This window comes from Hyperoodon ampullatus, assembly GCF_949752795.1.
Source record: "Hyperoodon ampullatus genome assembly, chromosome: 14".
In the NCBI taxonomy this organism is placed as follows: Eukaryota; Metazoa; Chordata; class Mammalia; order Artiodactyla; family Ziphiidae; genus Hyperoodon; species Hyperoodon ampullatus.
The window spans coordinates 59,360,544-59,373,669 of NC_136927.1; the positions used below are offsets into that span (position 1 = coordinate 59,360,544).

The window sequence follows — 13,126 nt, forward strand, 5'->3', positions numbered from 1 at the left end:
CTCTACCACAATCTTTTTGGTTTTTTAGTTTTTATTAAGAGAAATTTCAAACATACAAAAAAGTAAAGCCACTAAACAAAGACCCCTTGGGTACCTACCCCCTCCTTCACTCTCACAATTATCAACACATGATCCTTCTTTCATCTCTACCTCCACCCCCTCCTTCCACCCCCAAGTCATCCCAGCAGTCATCCCATGTCATTTGTAAATGTTCCAGGGTACATCTCAAATGAGAGGACTTTTGTTAAAGATATGACCACAGGGCTTCCCTGGTGGTGCAGTGGTTGAGAGTCCTCCTGCCGATGGAGGGGACACGGGTTCGTGCCCCGGTCCGGGAAGACCCCACATGCCGCGGAGCAGCTGGGTCCGTGAGCCATGGCTGCGTCTGGAGCCTGTGCTCCGCAAAGGGAGAGACCACAACAGTGAGAGGCCCGCGTACCACACACACACAAAAAAAAGATATGACCACAGACTGTTACCACACACATGCAAGCCCCAAGCCAAAACTCAACAATATATATTATCATCAAATATATACTGTTCAAATTTCCCCAGGTGTCCCATAAATACATTCTTTGTGATTCATTGATATCTGAGTCCATCTTTTCTTTAGGTACAAAAAAGACTATTGATCCTCATGGTGCTTTGACCGTCTTATTTTCCTGAATGTCCGTAGAGATTGGCTTCCAATCTTTTTATACTGTATTTGATATAAGCAGATATAATCATGAGATGACCTTATTGTGTGTATGTCACCCAGTGTAGCCTGACCTGTTTAGCTACATATTAAAATAGTGTTATTTTGTACTAAATTACTTTCCTTTTCTCTACTTTATATTACTGCTAGGACTAATTATTTGTTTTTGAAATTGTGTGTGGGTGGGCATGTTATCTAGGAATTTCATTCCCAGGTAGTTAAATGGGTTCACAAAGTACTAGTTATACAAAGCAGGGGTTGGGAACCACCACCCTGCACAAGCCCCAAGCACTTTGGTGGTTTGAAGGAGTCATTCCAAGGAGGACAAAGGCCATGGGTCTGAGCCAGGAGAAAGAGTGAAGAATGGCTTCTGCACCGTCTGGCCACTGAACCACTTCACTTAGCACACGTGGCAGCTCTCCCAGCTCCTCTTCCTCACCAGGCCCAGGTTGATGCCACCTCTGCATCATCTCCTGAAAAAGAGGTGTCAATCTGCCCCTGTGTTATTGAGACCAGAAAAGAAAACACTGGAGGGGTGAGGGGACCCTGAACTCTCTCTCCAGGTGGGGAGACCTGGGCTGACATGGCTCTGCTCTATGGAATCCTCTGGGGTTTGAAGGGTATGCAGGGCACTCAGAGAGTGAGGTCCCAGAGGGAGATCCCAGGCTTCCTGCTGATGTGGCAGGTGGATGCCCAAGCTTGGAAAAGCACAAATCCCTAACCTTGTGTCTCTCTAGTTGAGTAGTGTGGTTCCTTCTGGTTGCTTCCCTCTTCATCTGTGTGGTTTCTGAGGGACCACAGAACTTTGACATGGTTCTCAAACACCAATACATGAGAATCACATACTTCCCCATAGTTGATTTGAACAGGACTCAGCTTTCAGTCATTTCTTGTTCCAGATAATGGGGTAAGAGGAGGGACCTGCTCTCACAGCCTTGTCAGGAACCACTGGGGCTTTCAAAAGCTTCATCTCTATTCTCTTCATACATCTTGGTAATAATGATAATTTTTTCATTAAAAAACTTTTATTCTAGTATAATATACATACAAAAGTGAACAAATCACATGTGTTCAATCTGAATGAATTTTAATAAACTGAACACACTTGTTTTACCAGCTCCCAGGCCAAGAAACAGAATATGACCAGCACCCCAGAAGCCCCCTTACACCCCTTCCTGTCACCACCACACCCAAGACCTCTAGCACCATAGCTTAGTTTTGCCTGGTTTTGTAATTTATACAAAGAAAACCTTACAGTCCTCCTGAGTATACTTTTTCTCTCTCCACTCTGTGAGACGACACACTGCTGTGGTGGGTGGGAGGCCTCTGAGTGAATCCTCATTGCTTCAGTATGTGAGAAAGCCACAGAAATAACATATAAAAATTACTAACAGATAGTGATGCGCTCCTGTTTTATTTGGCGTGGGTGTGTGGGCATGCACCTTCTGAAATCACTTTTGTCCCACAGCACGAGTAAGTGAACAGCGGCACATACATTCTGGGGGAGAGGGGTTAGGCTTTTATAGATGCTCCAAATGGCCTTTGATCCAGGAACGGATGAGGAGTGTAGGTTGCAGGAGTCTCTCTGTTAGTGTCCTCTGCATTTTGTGGTCGTTTCTGTGGCTATGGGCTCTCAGGAACCCCTGTTCTGCAGGGTCCCCAGTGCTGTCACGTTTCTTTACTGCACAGTCAGGAGCAGGGCTCCTGGCTTCCATGCAACACTGGGAACCCAGGGCCTCCTGGGTGGGACAACAAGCCACAGAGGTGGGTGGTGCTGGCCCTCCCGCCCAGCCTCCCCAGCTTGGCCACCCCTTCTGAGAGTACAGGTGGCTTCCTGCGGCCTGAGAGTCCAGCTCCTTGGAAACGTGGAGGCCCTTCAGCTGCCCCAGCCAAGCTCCCCTCCCCCAGGCCAGCCCTCTTGTATGGCCCAAGCCTGCTTCCAGATGTCAGGAAGTCTTTCACTCTCTGCGACCAACCTCCTGCCATTCCTCTGGCCCCCCCGTCAGACTCATCTCTGCAGGCCCCACTCTGTCGCTTTGGACCTTAGAAAGCTCCTCTCATGTCCAGCCCGCTGTAGGCCCCCAGCTCTGTTTGGAGTGGGAAGCAGCGGGCTGTTTCCATCTCCCTGGGAGCCAGCCGTGTCGTCCCCTTCCTTCCTCCAGCCACCCCTACAGGATGGCACCGCGGAACGGCACCCTTCTCCCCTCGGGGCGGCGGCTTTAATTTCCTATGAAGTGCCGAGAGCCGGCGATCTTCGACTCCCCCAACGCCCTCCCTTCCCAGTTCTGACACTTAGACGCGAGTCGGGTTGGAGGGGAAAAAATCTGCTTTATTTAATAGTCATAATTCCTGGGGGTGGCTACGGAGGGAGCGAGGGCTGCGCTCCGACGGTGTCGGGGGCCGGCGGGTCTCAGAGCTGGGAGAAGGCGGCCTCGGGGTCGCAGGCGGGATCGCCGCGGCAGCCGTCTGCATGGAGAGACTCCGGGTCAGGGCCCGCCACGGCACGCCCCGCCTGGTCCCGGTGTCCCGGTCCCGCCCCGGCCCCAGCCTGACTCACCCGGGCTGCAGCAGATGCCGGCGGCGGCGCAGCGGCCCCCGCTCCCGCACGGCTTCTGGCCCGACTGGCAGGGCGACGGCAGGTAGTTCTCTTCCTGGCAGCGCAGCGCCTCGGCCGTGCCCACGAGGCAGCCCAGCTCGTCCCCGCAGCAGATGCTGGGCCCGAAGCAGCGGCCTTTGCCCCCGGGGCCGCAGGGGAGACACTGGCGGGAGGGCGGGGGTGAGCCGGGGGCGGGGAGGGGCCCGGGCCCGGGAGGGAGAGCCTGCGGGGCGGGGGGCTGAGCCGGGTGGGGGAGGACAGGGCAGAGGAGCGCCGGAGGTTCGGGTTCTCCCGGGCGCTCTTTGGGCCCCAGAAGCGGTCGAAGGAGGGAACTCAAAAGCTACTCGGCTGCCTTGGTTCCCAGGCCAGGCGGGGAGGGCGCGGGGTCAGCGCGGGAAAGGGAGCGGCAGGGGCGACCCTGTGGCTGCGGGTTGCCCAGCCTCAAGCGCTGCGGGACTAGGGCTGGGCGCTCACCTTGCGTACGTCGAGGTCCAGCACGGCCCGCTTGCCGCCCAGGGGGCAGTTCTGGATATAGCAGGCGGAGGTCAGCGCCAGGAGGCCGAGCAGGCAGCAGGCGAGGCTGGGGACGGCCATGGTGCGGGTGCGCTGGGTCCGGGGTCCGGCAGCTGCACCGTCTCTCTGGCCGGCTTTTTATGCTCAGGGGCCGCGTAGGCGGAGCAGTGTCTAAAAGGGCCGCCGCATGACTGGTCACAGCAGGCCGCTGCGGGTCAGGCCCTGCGCCCCCGGCGTGTCCCCTCATTTGCAGGGGCCAGGCCGGGTCAAGGTCACCGCATCGGCTAATGGACCTGGCGATGATAGCGAATACTGCTAGGGGAAGGAAGCAGCTCTGGGAGGAGAGCCAGTGCCATGGCCTGGGCCCTAGGGTGGGACAGGGTTTGTGGGGGAGGCCCTGTAGCCCCCTCCCCCATTCCCAATACCTTGAGGTGGGGGTCAGGCTGGACCCTCGGGCCCCTCCAGGCCGGGAGAAACTCCGGCAGGACTCCCCCTCTGCCCTCTCGGCCAACCATACACGCAGCCTAGCTTCCCTCTGCAAAGAAGTCCTCCTCTTCCTGAACACAGATTTCCTGGAACCCCAGCCCCACTCCCCACACCAGCAACCATTTCCCTGCACCCGGAACTGGGATCAGAAAAGATTTTATTTTCTCTCACTTCTAACTGAAATTCAGCCTTTCCTCAACTGTGAGGTAGACAACAAACCACAGTGGAATTTGCAATACCCATGGCTTTGTTGCAAATCAAAATGGCAGATGTCCTCCTATCCCATTACAACAGCTATTGCAAATGTCTCTAAACATCAGACTCATCATCACTTTGAAATTATGGCAGTTATTGGACGTGCCACTAGATCTTGTCATCTAATGCTTTAAATAAAGAAGCACATTTGTGACTGTATCTCAAATGTTTTTAATATTTTGATACCTGCTCATAAATATAACTGGCTTCATTTGTAATTCCATGTCTTTAGTTATGCATTTAAAAACAGTGATTTTGGGAGACTTCCCTGGTGGTTCAGTGGTTAAGAATCTGCCTTCCAACGCAGGGAACTAAGATCCCACATGCTGCGGGGCAATGAAGCCTGTGCACTGAAAGTACTGAGCCTGCGGGCCACTACTAGAGAGAGAAGTCTGCTCGCCACATCTAGAGATCCTGCATGCCGCAATGAAAATCCCGCGTGCCGCAACTAATACCCAACACAGCCAAAAATAAAATTTAAAAAAACTGATTTTTTTTGCATTTTTAATGTACAGTATCTTAAAATGAAAATGATTAAAAATAAAAGAAAGATAGACTGCCTCAGTGGAAAGGGCATTGATCAGTGTTGTCATGACCAGGGAGGTGCTCAGCATGGATCCTCCTCCAAGAAGGGACTTGCCACCCAGCTGCTGGGAGAGTGGTCATCGGATAGCCTTTGGCTGACAGCCCATCCAAGGCCTGCCTCAGCTACAGAGAGCCGCCTGTCCCAAGGTCATAGTCACATCCTCCCCCGGTGGCCCACATCCAATGACTGGTCCATTTTGGCCTAATGCCGGACAACCCTGAAGGATTATTTCAGCTCAGGACATCCCTGTGTGGTCAACTGAGGCTTGCATGGAAGTTCTCCCTCTGCCTAGCCTTGTTTCTACCTCCTCCCTCCCACAAGTGTGGGTCCCAAGGGCCCTTGGTAATAAGCATCCTGCATGTTAAACTCCATCTCTGTCTGCTCTCTGGTGATCCCAACGTGCAATAGGAAAAAATGAGGTCCTTGTCATCCCTGGGAGAGGAGACAGCCTCCTCTGCATTCTTGTTGACCCTCTCAAGGTGGGTGCTGAGGCTGCCAGGCTGAGCAGATCAGGCTGACCTGGATTACCAGTCAGCAGCTGGTCTTGTTTCTCACCCAAATCAGCTCATTGGCATTGCCGGGCTAGAAGGCCAAGGGCTTGACCCTGGAGGCAGCCCCAGAAAGGCCTCCCGCCTGCCCTGTGAGCACAGTGACCTCACCCAAGTTAACACATGCACATAGATTATTTTAGCATAGTATCCCCCACAGGACAGCGTTCCTTCAGCTGTTCAACAACTGTCATCTGAAGATGAACCAGGTCCCAGTACAAATGCTTGGAAACATCAGTGATACAAACAGACAAAAATCCCAGCCCTCAGGGGCTTATATTCTAGTGGAGGGGGAGAAGCAAGAAACATATTTCAGTGGGTTAGGAAGCAGTAAGTGCTATGGAGGAAAAGGTGGGACTTGTTGCAGTTTTCCTGAGGTGCTCAGTCTAGGCCTGTTTGTGAAGGTGACATCTGACATTTGAAGGAGGTGAGGAAAGAAGCCATGTGGATATCTGAGGGTGGACTGGTTTTCTATTGCTATGTCACAAGTTACCACAAATTTAGCAGCTTAAAACAACATCCACTTATTACCCCACAGTTTCTGTGGGTCTGGGCACAGCTCAGCTGTCTCTGCTCAGTGTCTCACAGGGCTGCAGTCAAGATATCAGCCAGGCAGCATTCCTTTCTGGAGCCTGGGATATTGTTGGCAGAATGCATTGCCTTGCAGCTGTAGAACTCATGTGATTTGCATCTTCAAGGCCAGCAACAGAGAGAATGAGTCTTTGGTACTTCAAGTCTCTAAGTGCAGGCAACCCTCTTTTATTTTTTTAATAACTTTTTAAACTTTATGTATGTTTTCTTTTTTTTAATGTAAATTTGTTTATTTATTTATTTTTGGCTGCGTTGCGTCTTCGTAGCTGCGCGTAGTCTTTCTCTAGTTGCTGCGAGCAAGGGCTACTTTTCGTTGCGGTGCGCAGGCTTCTCATTGCAGTGGCTTCTCTTGTTGTGGAGCACGGGCTCTAGGCGAGTGGGCTTCAGTAGCTGTGGCACGCGGGCTCAGTAGTTGTGGCTCTCGGGCTCTAGAGTGCAGGCTCAGTAGTTGTGGTGCATGGGCTTAGTTTCTCTGCGGCATGTGGTATTTTCCCGTGTCCCCTGCATTGGCAGGCGGATTCTTAACCACTGCGCCACCAGGAAAGTTCCCAACCCTCTTTTAAAAAGGCTCACCTAATTAGGCCAGGTCCACCAGGGTCATCTTCTAACTCAAAATTAAAGTGATTAATTTGGATAATTGGGCCCTTAATTACATCTGCAAAATCCCTTCATCTTTAGCTTATAGTATAATCATGGGAGTGATCTCCCAACACTTTTGCCATATTCTTCTGTTGGTTAGAAGAAAGTTACAGGTCCTACCCACATGCAACTGGAAGAGATTACACAAAGGTATGGATACCAGGGATGGGAATCACGGCTATTTTAGAATTCTGGAGGGAGACTATTCTAGGCAGGGGAAAGAGCAAGTGCAAAGGTCCTGAGGTGGGAATGTTTGACATGTTCAAGGAATAGTAAGGAGGCCGGTGGGACTGGAGCAGAGTGACCGAGTCCTGAGGTCAGAATGGTCACATGGGACTGGGACACCTAGGCCCAAATGAAATGGGGAACCAGAGAGGGTTCTGAGCAGAGGCATGATGTGATTGGGTTTACATGTTATTAGCACAACTTTGGATATCTTGTTGTGAAAAGGCTGTGGGGAAAAGGTGGAAGCAGGGAAGAGGAGGCTACTGCAGCAATGCCTGCGAGGAATGACGATGGGCTGGACCAAGGTGGTGGGCAGAAGTGACCCATTTCTGGGTGTATTTAGAAGGAAGCGCCAGTTGAGGTTTGCTGATGGGTTGGATATGGGTGGGAGAGAAAAAGAGGCGTCAAAGACAACTCCAAGGCTTTTGGCCTGACCAGTGGGAAGAAAGGAGCTGCCATCAGCTGAGATGGGGACCCTGAGGGTGGCTCAGATTGGGGTTGGGAAGGGCAGGAGCTCAGTGTGGACATAGGACATTTGAGGTGTGCATCACATATCCAAGGAGACTGTGAGCAGGCATTTGGGTTTTAGAGTCTGGAGTTCAGGAGGGAGGGCTGGGCTGCAGATATGTAAATGTGGACATCATCAGTGCCAATATGTAAAGGCACAGACCTGAAGGAGGTCACTTAAGGGGAGTGAATTGAACCCCAAGTAAGGTCGGAGAAAACAAGAGTATGAAGACAGGATTTCAAGGAGGAGGAAATGATCAGTTGTGCCAAATGCTGCTTGACATACAAGTTGAAATTCTTTATTTAAACAATTTCAATAAGGTATAATTTATATAGCATAAAATTCACCCATTGTAAGAGCACAGTTTGATGATTTTTAGTAAACAGTTGTGCAACCATCAGCACAATCCAATTTTAGGACGCTTCCATCCTAGGAAACGTCCTTCGTGCTTGTTTGCCATTACTCCTTGTTCCCACCCTCTGCCCCCACTGATATAGATTCACCTTTTCTAGAAAGTTCCTATAAATGGAACCACACACAGTATGTAATCTTTTGTGTCTGGTTTCGTTCACTTGCCATAGTGCTGTTGAGGTTCATCCAAGTGATTGTATGTGTCAGCAGTTTGTTCCTCTGTATTGCTGAGAAGTAGTCCATGGATGGACCACATTTTGTTTATCCATTCATCAGTTGATGGACATTTAATTGTTTCCAGTTTTGGCTATTACAATAATCTTGCTATGAATATTTATGTACAAGTCTTTGCATGGGCATATGCTTCATTTCTCTTGGTTAGTTACTGAGGAATAGAATTACTGGGTCCTATGGTAAGTGTTCGATGAACTCTTTAAGAGGTGAGCAGTGGGCTTCCCTGGTGGCGCAGAGGTTACAAATCTGCCTGCTACTGCAGGAGACACGGGTCTGAGCTCTGGTCTGGGAAGATCCCACATGCCGTGGAGCAACTAAGCCCATGCGCCACAACTACTGAGCCTGCGCTCTAGAGCCCGCGAGCCACAACTACTGAGCCCATGTGCCACAACTACTGAAGCCTGCATGCCTAGAGCCTGTGCTCCTCAACAAGAGAAGCTATTGCAATGAGAAGCCCATGCACCACAATGAAGAGGAGCCCCCACTCGCTGCAACTAAAGAAAGCTCGTGTGCAACAATGAAGACCAAATGCAGCCAAAAATAAATAAACTAATTTAAAAAAAAAAGAGGTGAGCAGTATCACCTCCACCTAAGTGGAAGTGCTGCCTGATGGTCCTGGTGCAGAGCCAGTCGAAGCCCACATGAAGTGGTCCCCCAGCAGCAGCTGGAGGAAGAGTAGGGCTGAGAGAATTTTGGTGCATAATGGTGTCCCACACAACCTTGATTTTCAATGTTGCAGCTTCCTTCTCTATTCTTATGCCAGAGTGACTGAGTACTGCTAATGGAAATCTCACAGCTACAAAGAGTGAGCAGTTTCTAATTTCAACTAGTCTCTCAGTACTGTTCATGAATTATTTTCCTTTGTTGAGTCAGCTATTTTTTCCCACACCACTGCCTATGTGGAGACAGTCCCACACACTGATTGTAGATTCAGAAAACAATCCAACCCCAGGTGTTGTCTCTGAGCTGATACCGTAACTCTATCTTCAATAGGCTGTTCTGGTGTTCTCCAAGGCCAGCTGCTTCTGATGAATGGGTGCATGGTAAGACCAGGAAAATCCACTGCCCTCTTTCTTTTCCTATAAAGGGAGCTGTTTGGTCAAAAGCAATTTGGTGGAATATCCATCATGCTGTATTTCAGTGTGTCTATAAATGTTGGTGCTAGCAGTGACTGGATGGGCCCCAGGGAATGGTGCCCAACTTGGTCTCTGCTGTTGGTGGGTTAGATTTTCAGCGGTGTTGGTAGCCAGGTCAGCCTTCGCGATTGAGCCCCCACACAGTCTCAACACCCATCACCATGACCACTTTGTTCATGAGTCCACTGAGCAAGAATTGGGGTGGGTGGGATAGAGGATGTCTGACATGCACAAGTCACCTTGTTCACCTGATGTCTGACAGCCACCTCTGCAGTAGGTCCCTTTGGTGAGATTCAACAAATATTCCACAAATATTCTCCAAATTCAGGTCCATTCTGAGAGGTCCATCCACATACTTTTTCACAGGCCTCCACGTTACCAACCTCCCATCATATTCCTGCTAAGTCCCAAGTCCCTTATCATGCAGCCAAAACATTAGCTACTTATCTGTCCCTAAGGCTCTCTCTAGTTCCAGGGTAAGTGGTTGCGATGTAATTTATCAAGTACAGCCAATTGGAGAAAATTCATCTCCTTACTGTCTTTCAGGGCCACTTAAGCAAGACAGCAACACTGTAGCCATCTGCCACCTGGATATGAGCTGTCTGAAAACTGGACTTCATTTTTTCCTCTTTGGTCAACTGGACATATAAGACTCCCCATGAGATCACATGTATGGGCTGGGGAGGGAACATGAGCTCAGGAAGAGTCCATCTGTCCATGAAGCTAATCTGACCCACAGCTGACCACACACCGTGAATGAGCCTGGCCAAGAGCAGGAGAATCATCCATGAGACTTAGAGACTCATGAGCAGTAATAAGTATTTGTTTCAGGCCAGTAATGTTTGGGTGGTTTGTGTACAGAATAAGCTAATTGATACACCCTGGAGTCTCAGCATCAGGTAGTCTCCGACAAGGAGCTAGTGACTTGTCAGAAAGGGTCATAGTTTTGTTCTAAAACCCTAGGGACTTCTGATATGAGACCCCACTGGGGCTTGCCACAGGCTTCCCCAGCATTCTGGTCACCCGTGGGCATCTTGAACATGGGGGGGTCGGCTGGGTCCTAAGGCCTAAAAGGCAGAGCTGCCTGCCTTACAGCTGGATCTCCTGTGGTGTCCCCTTGCTCTGGATGACCCTCAAAGCCCACAGCCCTTCTGGTTCTGCTAAATGGGTCAGAGTAGTACATTCAAATGTGGCCAATGTGGATTCCAATATCTGGAGGTCCACTGTTCAATGCATCTCTTTTTCAGGGATAATGGGCTCAAGGTATAGCAACTTGTGCATTGTTTTTTTAGGGGTAGAAAGACATCTGTTTTGCTGTTACTATAAGAGCAACACACTTATTTACATAAGAGAGGGTATTCATATGATGCGCTCTCTGCTTTCTTGGCCAACAAATTTATGCAGTCATTTCTAGCTATGTCATCTTGTCTCATGATGGGAAATATTTCTCCTTCACTTTTACTTATCAGAGTAAAATTTGCATAAAGTGCACAAATCTTAAACGTGCAGCTCAGTGGATTTTTACCCATTTATACTTTGTAAAACACTACAATGATCAGCACCCTAGAAGACTCCCACATGCTCTCTCCTAGTCAGTATCCTCTCAGAGACAACCTCTACTCTAATACGTATCACAATAGATTAGTTTTGCCTGTTTTTGAACTTCATATAGATGTAATTATATATCTGGCTTACTTTGCTCTATATAATCTCATTGAGGTTCATCCATGCATATGCAACAATGCATGTAGCAGTAGTTTAATTCTTTTTCATTGCTGAGTAGTATTCAGTTGTAAGAATATACTAACATATTTATCTATTATTCTGTTGATGGACTTTTGGATTGTTTTCAGTTGTTAGCTATTGTGAATAAAGCTTCTATGAACATTCTCCTACATGCGCAAACATAAACATCACTTCTCTTGGGTATATACCTACAAGTGGAATTGCTAGATTCAAGAAATTTTGTACGTTTAGCTTTTCCTATCAGCACAGTGTGGGAATTCTCTTTCACTTTTGAAAAAGAATTTCATCCCAACATGGGCCATCCCAACATGGGCCAGGCCACTGCATTCCTAGAAACTTCATTGACGTGCAAGCCTCTGTATTTTCATGAGATTTATCTCCTGCCCTCTAACACACACACATTTTATAAAGGTATGATGTTACTTCTTGCTTCCTACATCCTACTTACCTCCTGACTACCACAAGCTTTGGCTCTGATCACTGGACCACAGTGGAACTCTGGGTCCCTGGGGATTAATCTACCTTCTAGGAAGGTCTTGGTATTTTTTCCCCACTCCAGTTACACAGGTCACAGGTCTCTTTGGCAAATGCCAGGAGGAAGATTTATAGTACAAATATGTAACGTTATTGCAGGGTTCTTCCTTCATCTGGTCTTTCCTTCATCCAAGTGGCTTTGGGTCTGTAACCAAAACAGAGGTCTGGCAACTGGGCAAAGGACTAGGTTGCTATGATGTGGTGGCTTAGGTTAGGCCCTGATTCACCACAGATAGAGTACTTTTGGTCATATAGAACAAGTGGGACCTTAATGGGCTTCCTGATTATTTCAGTCCTTAGGAGACTCATGACCACGTAGTACCTCTCAAAGATCCCTGTGGATCAAACCATTTTTATTACCTAGCATATATACTCAACAAAGGGTTTGTAGTCAAAATCTAAAATAAATGCCTACAGGGAATTCTCTGGCAGTCCAGTGGTTAAGACTAAGCATTTTCACTGCTGAGGGCCTGGGTTTAAATCCCTGGTCAGGGAACTAAGATCCCACAAGCCGTGTGGCCTGGCCAAAAAAAAAAGACACATGAACCAGAAAAGAAAAAAAAAAAAACCACGAGAAAAGCTATACAATTGTCTAATAAGAATGAAAATGTACTTATCCCATTGGTTATTGGGGAAATTAAAATTAAAACCATCATGAGATATGCACCCACTGGAATAGCTAAAATTAAAAAAGGCTGGTATTTGCATAGCACAGGGAGATCAGCTCGGTGCTTTGTGACCACCTAGAGGGGTGGGGTAGGGAGGGTGGGAGGGAGACACAAGAGGGAGGAGATATGGGGATATATGTATATGTATAGTTGATTCACTTTGTTATATAACAGAAACTAACACACCATTGTAAAGCAATTATACTGCAATAAGGATGTTAAAAAAAAAAAAGGCTGGTATTACCGAGGGAATATAGAACAATGGGAACCTTCATACACTGCTGGAGGGAGTGTAAGTTGGTACAACTACTTGGGAAACCTGGTTCGCAGTATTACGCAAGCTGCACATGTACATACCATGTGGTCCCACAATTATGCTCCAGAAATATATACATGTGAGTGAGCATCAAAAGACATGTCCAAGAATGTTTACCATAGTGGCACTATTTGTAATAGCCCCCCCTGGATACAACCCAAATGTCCATCACCAGTAAAATGGAATAAGTAAAGTTATACAACAGAATACCATAAAGCAATGAAAAATGCAGAAACTACTATTACATATGAAAACATCGCACAGACTTTATGTCAAATGAAAGAATGTGTATGAATAGAAATGTATGATTTCATTTATATAAGGTTCAAAAAGAGGCATACTCAATCTACTGAGTTAGAAGTAAGAAGAGAGTGGCCACTATCAGTAGGTAGTGATTGGGAAGAGCATGAGAGGTGCTTCTATTTCTTGATCTTATG

The 13,126-nt window shown here is 48.3% G+C and overlaps 1 protein-coding gene across 2 annotated transcripts; it reads right to left on the reverse strand.

Annotated features, from left to right (window-relative positions):
- Positions 1-3,018: 3,018 nt before the first annotated feature.
- On the reverse strand, positions 3,019-4,000 carry OXT (oxytocin/neurophysin I prepropeptide). 2 transcript variants are annotated; one of them, XM_079720279.1, is made up of 3 exons: positions 3,768-4,000; positions 3,255-3,456; positions 3,019-3,163 (listed from the first exon to the last, which is right to left on the reverse strand). In XM_079720279.1, the coding sequence occupies exons 1-3, from the start codon at positions 3,885-3,887 to the stop codon at positions 3,108-3,110; spliced, it is 378 nt and encodes a 125-aa protein (XP_079576405.1). In that variant the 5' UTR covers positions 3,888-4,000; the 3' UTR covers positions 3,019-3,107. The 2 variants fall into 2 exon arrangements, with proteins under 2 accessions (XP_079576405.1, XP_079576404.1); XM_079720278.1 differs by having other exon boundaries at positions 3,053-3,456.
- Positions 4,001-13,126: the final 9,126 nt, after the last annotated feature.

Excerpts from the sequence above, each read along its gene's own strand:
- OXT (XM_079720278.1), bottom strand. The coding sequence starts at position 3,887 with ATGGCCGTCCCCAGCCTCGCCTGCTGCCTGCTCGGCCTCCTGGCGCTG. Across the intron at positions 3,457-3,767 it reads TGGACCTCGACGTACGCAAG|TGTCTCCCCTGCGGCCCCGG; the intron begins GTGAGCGCCCAG and ends CCCTCCCGCCAG.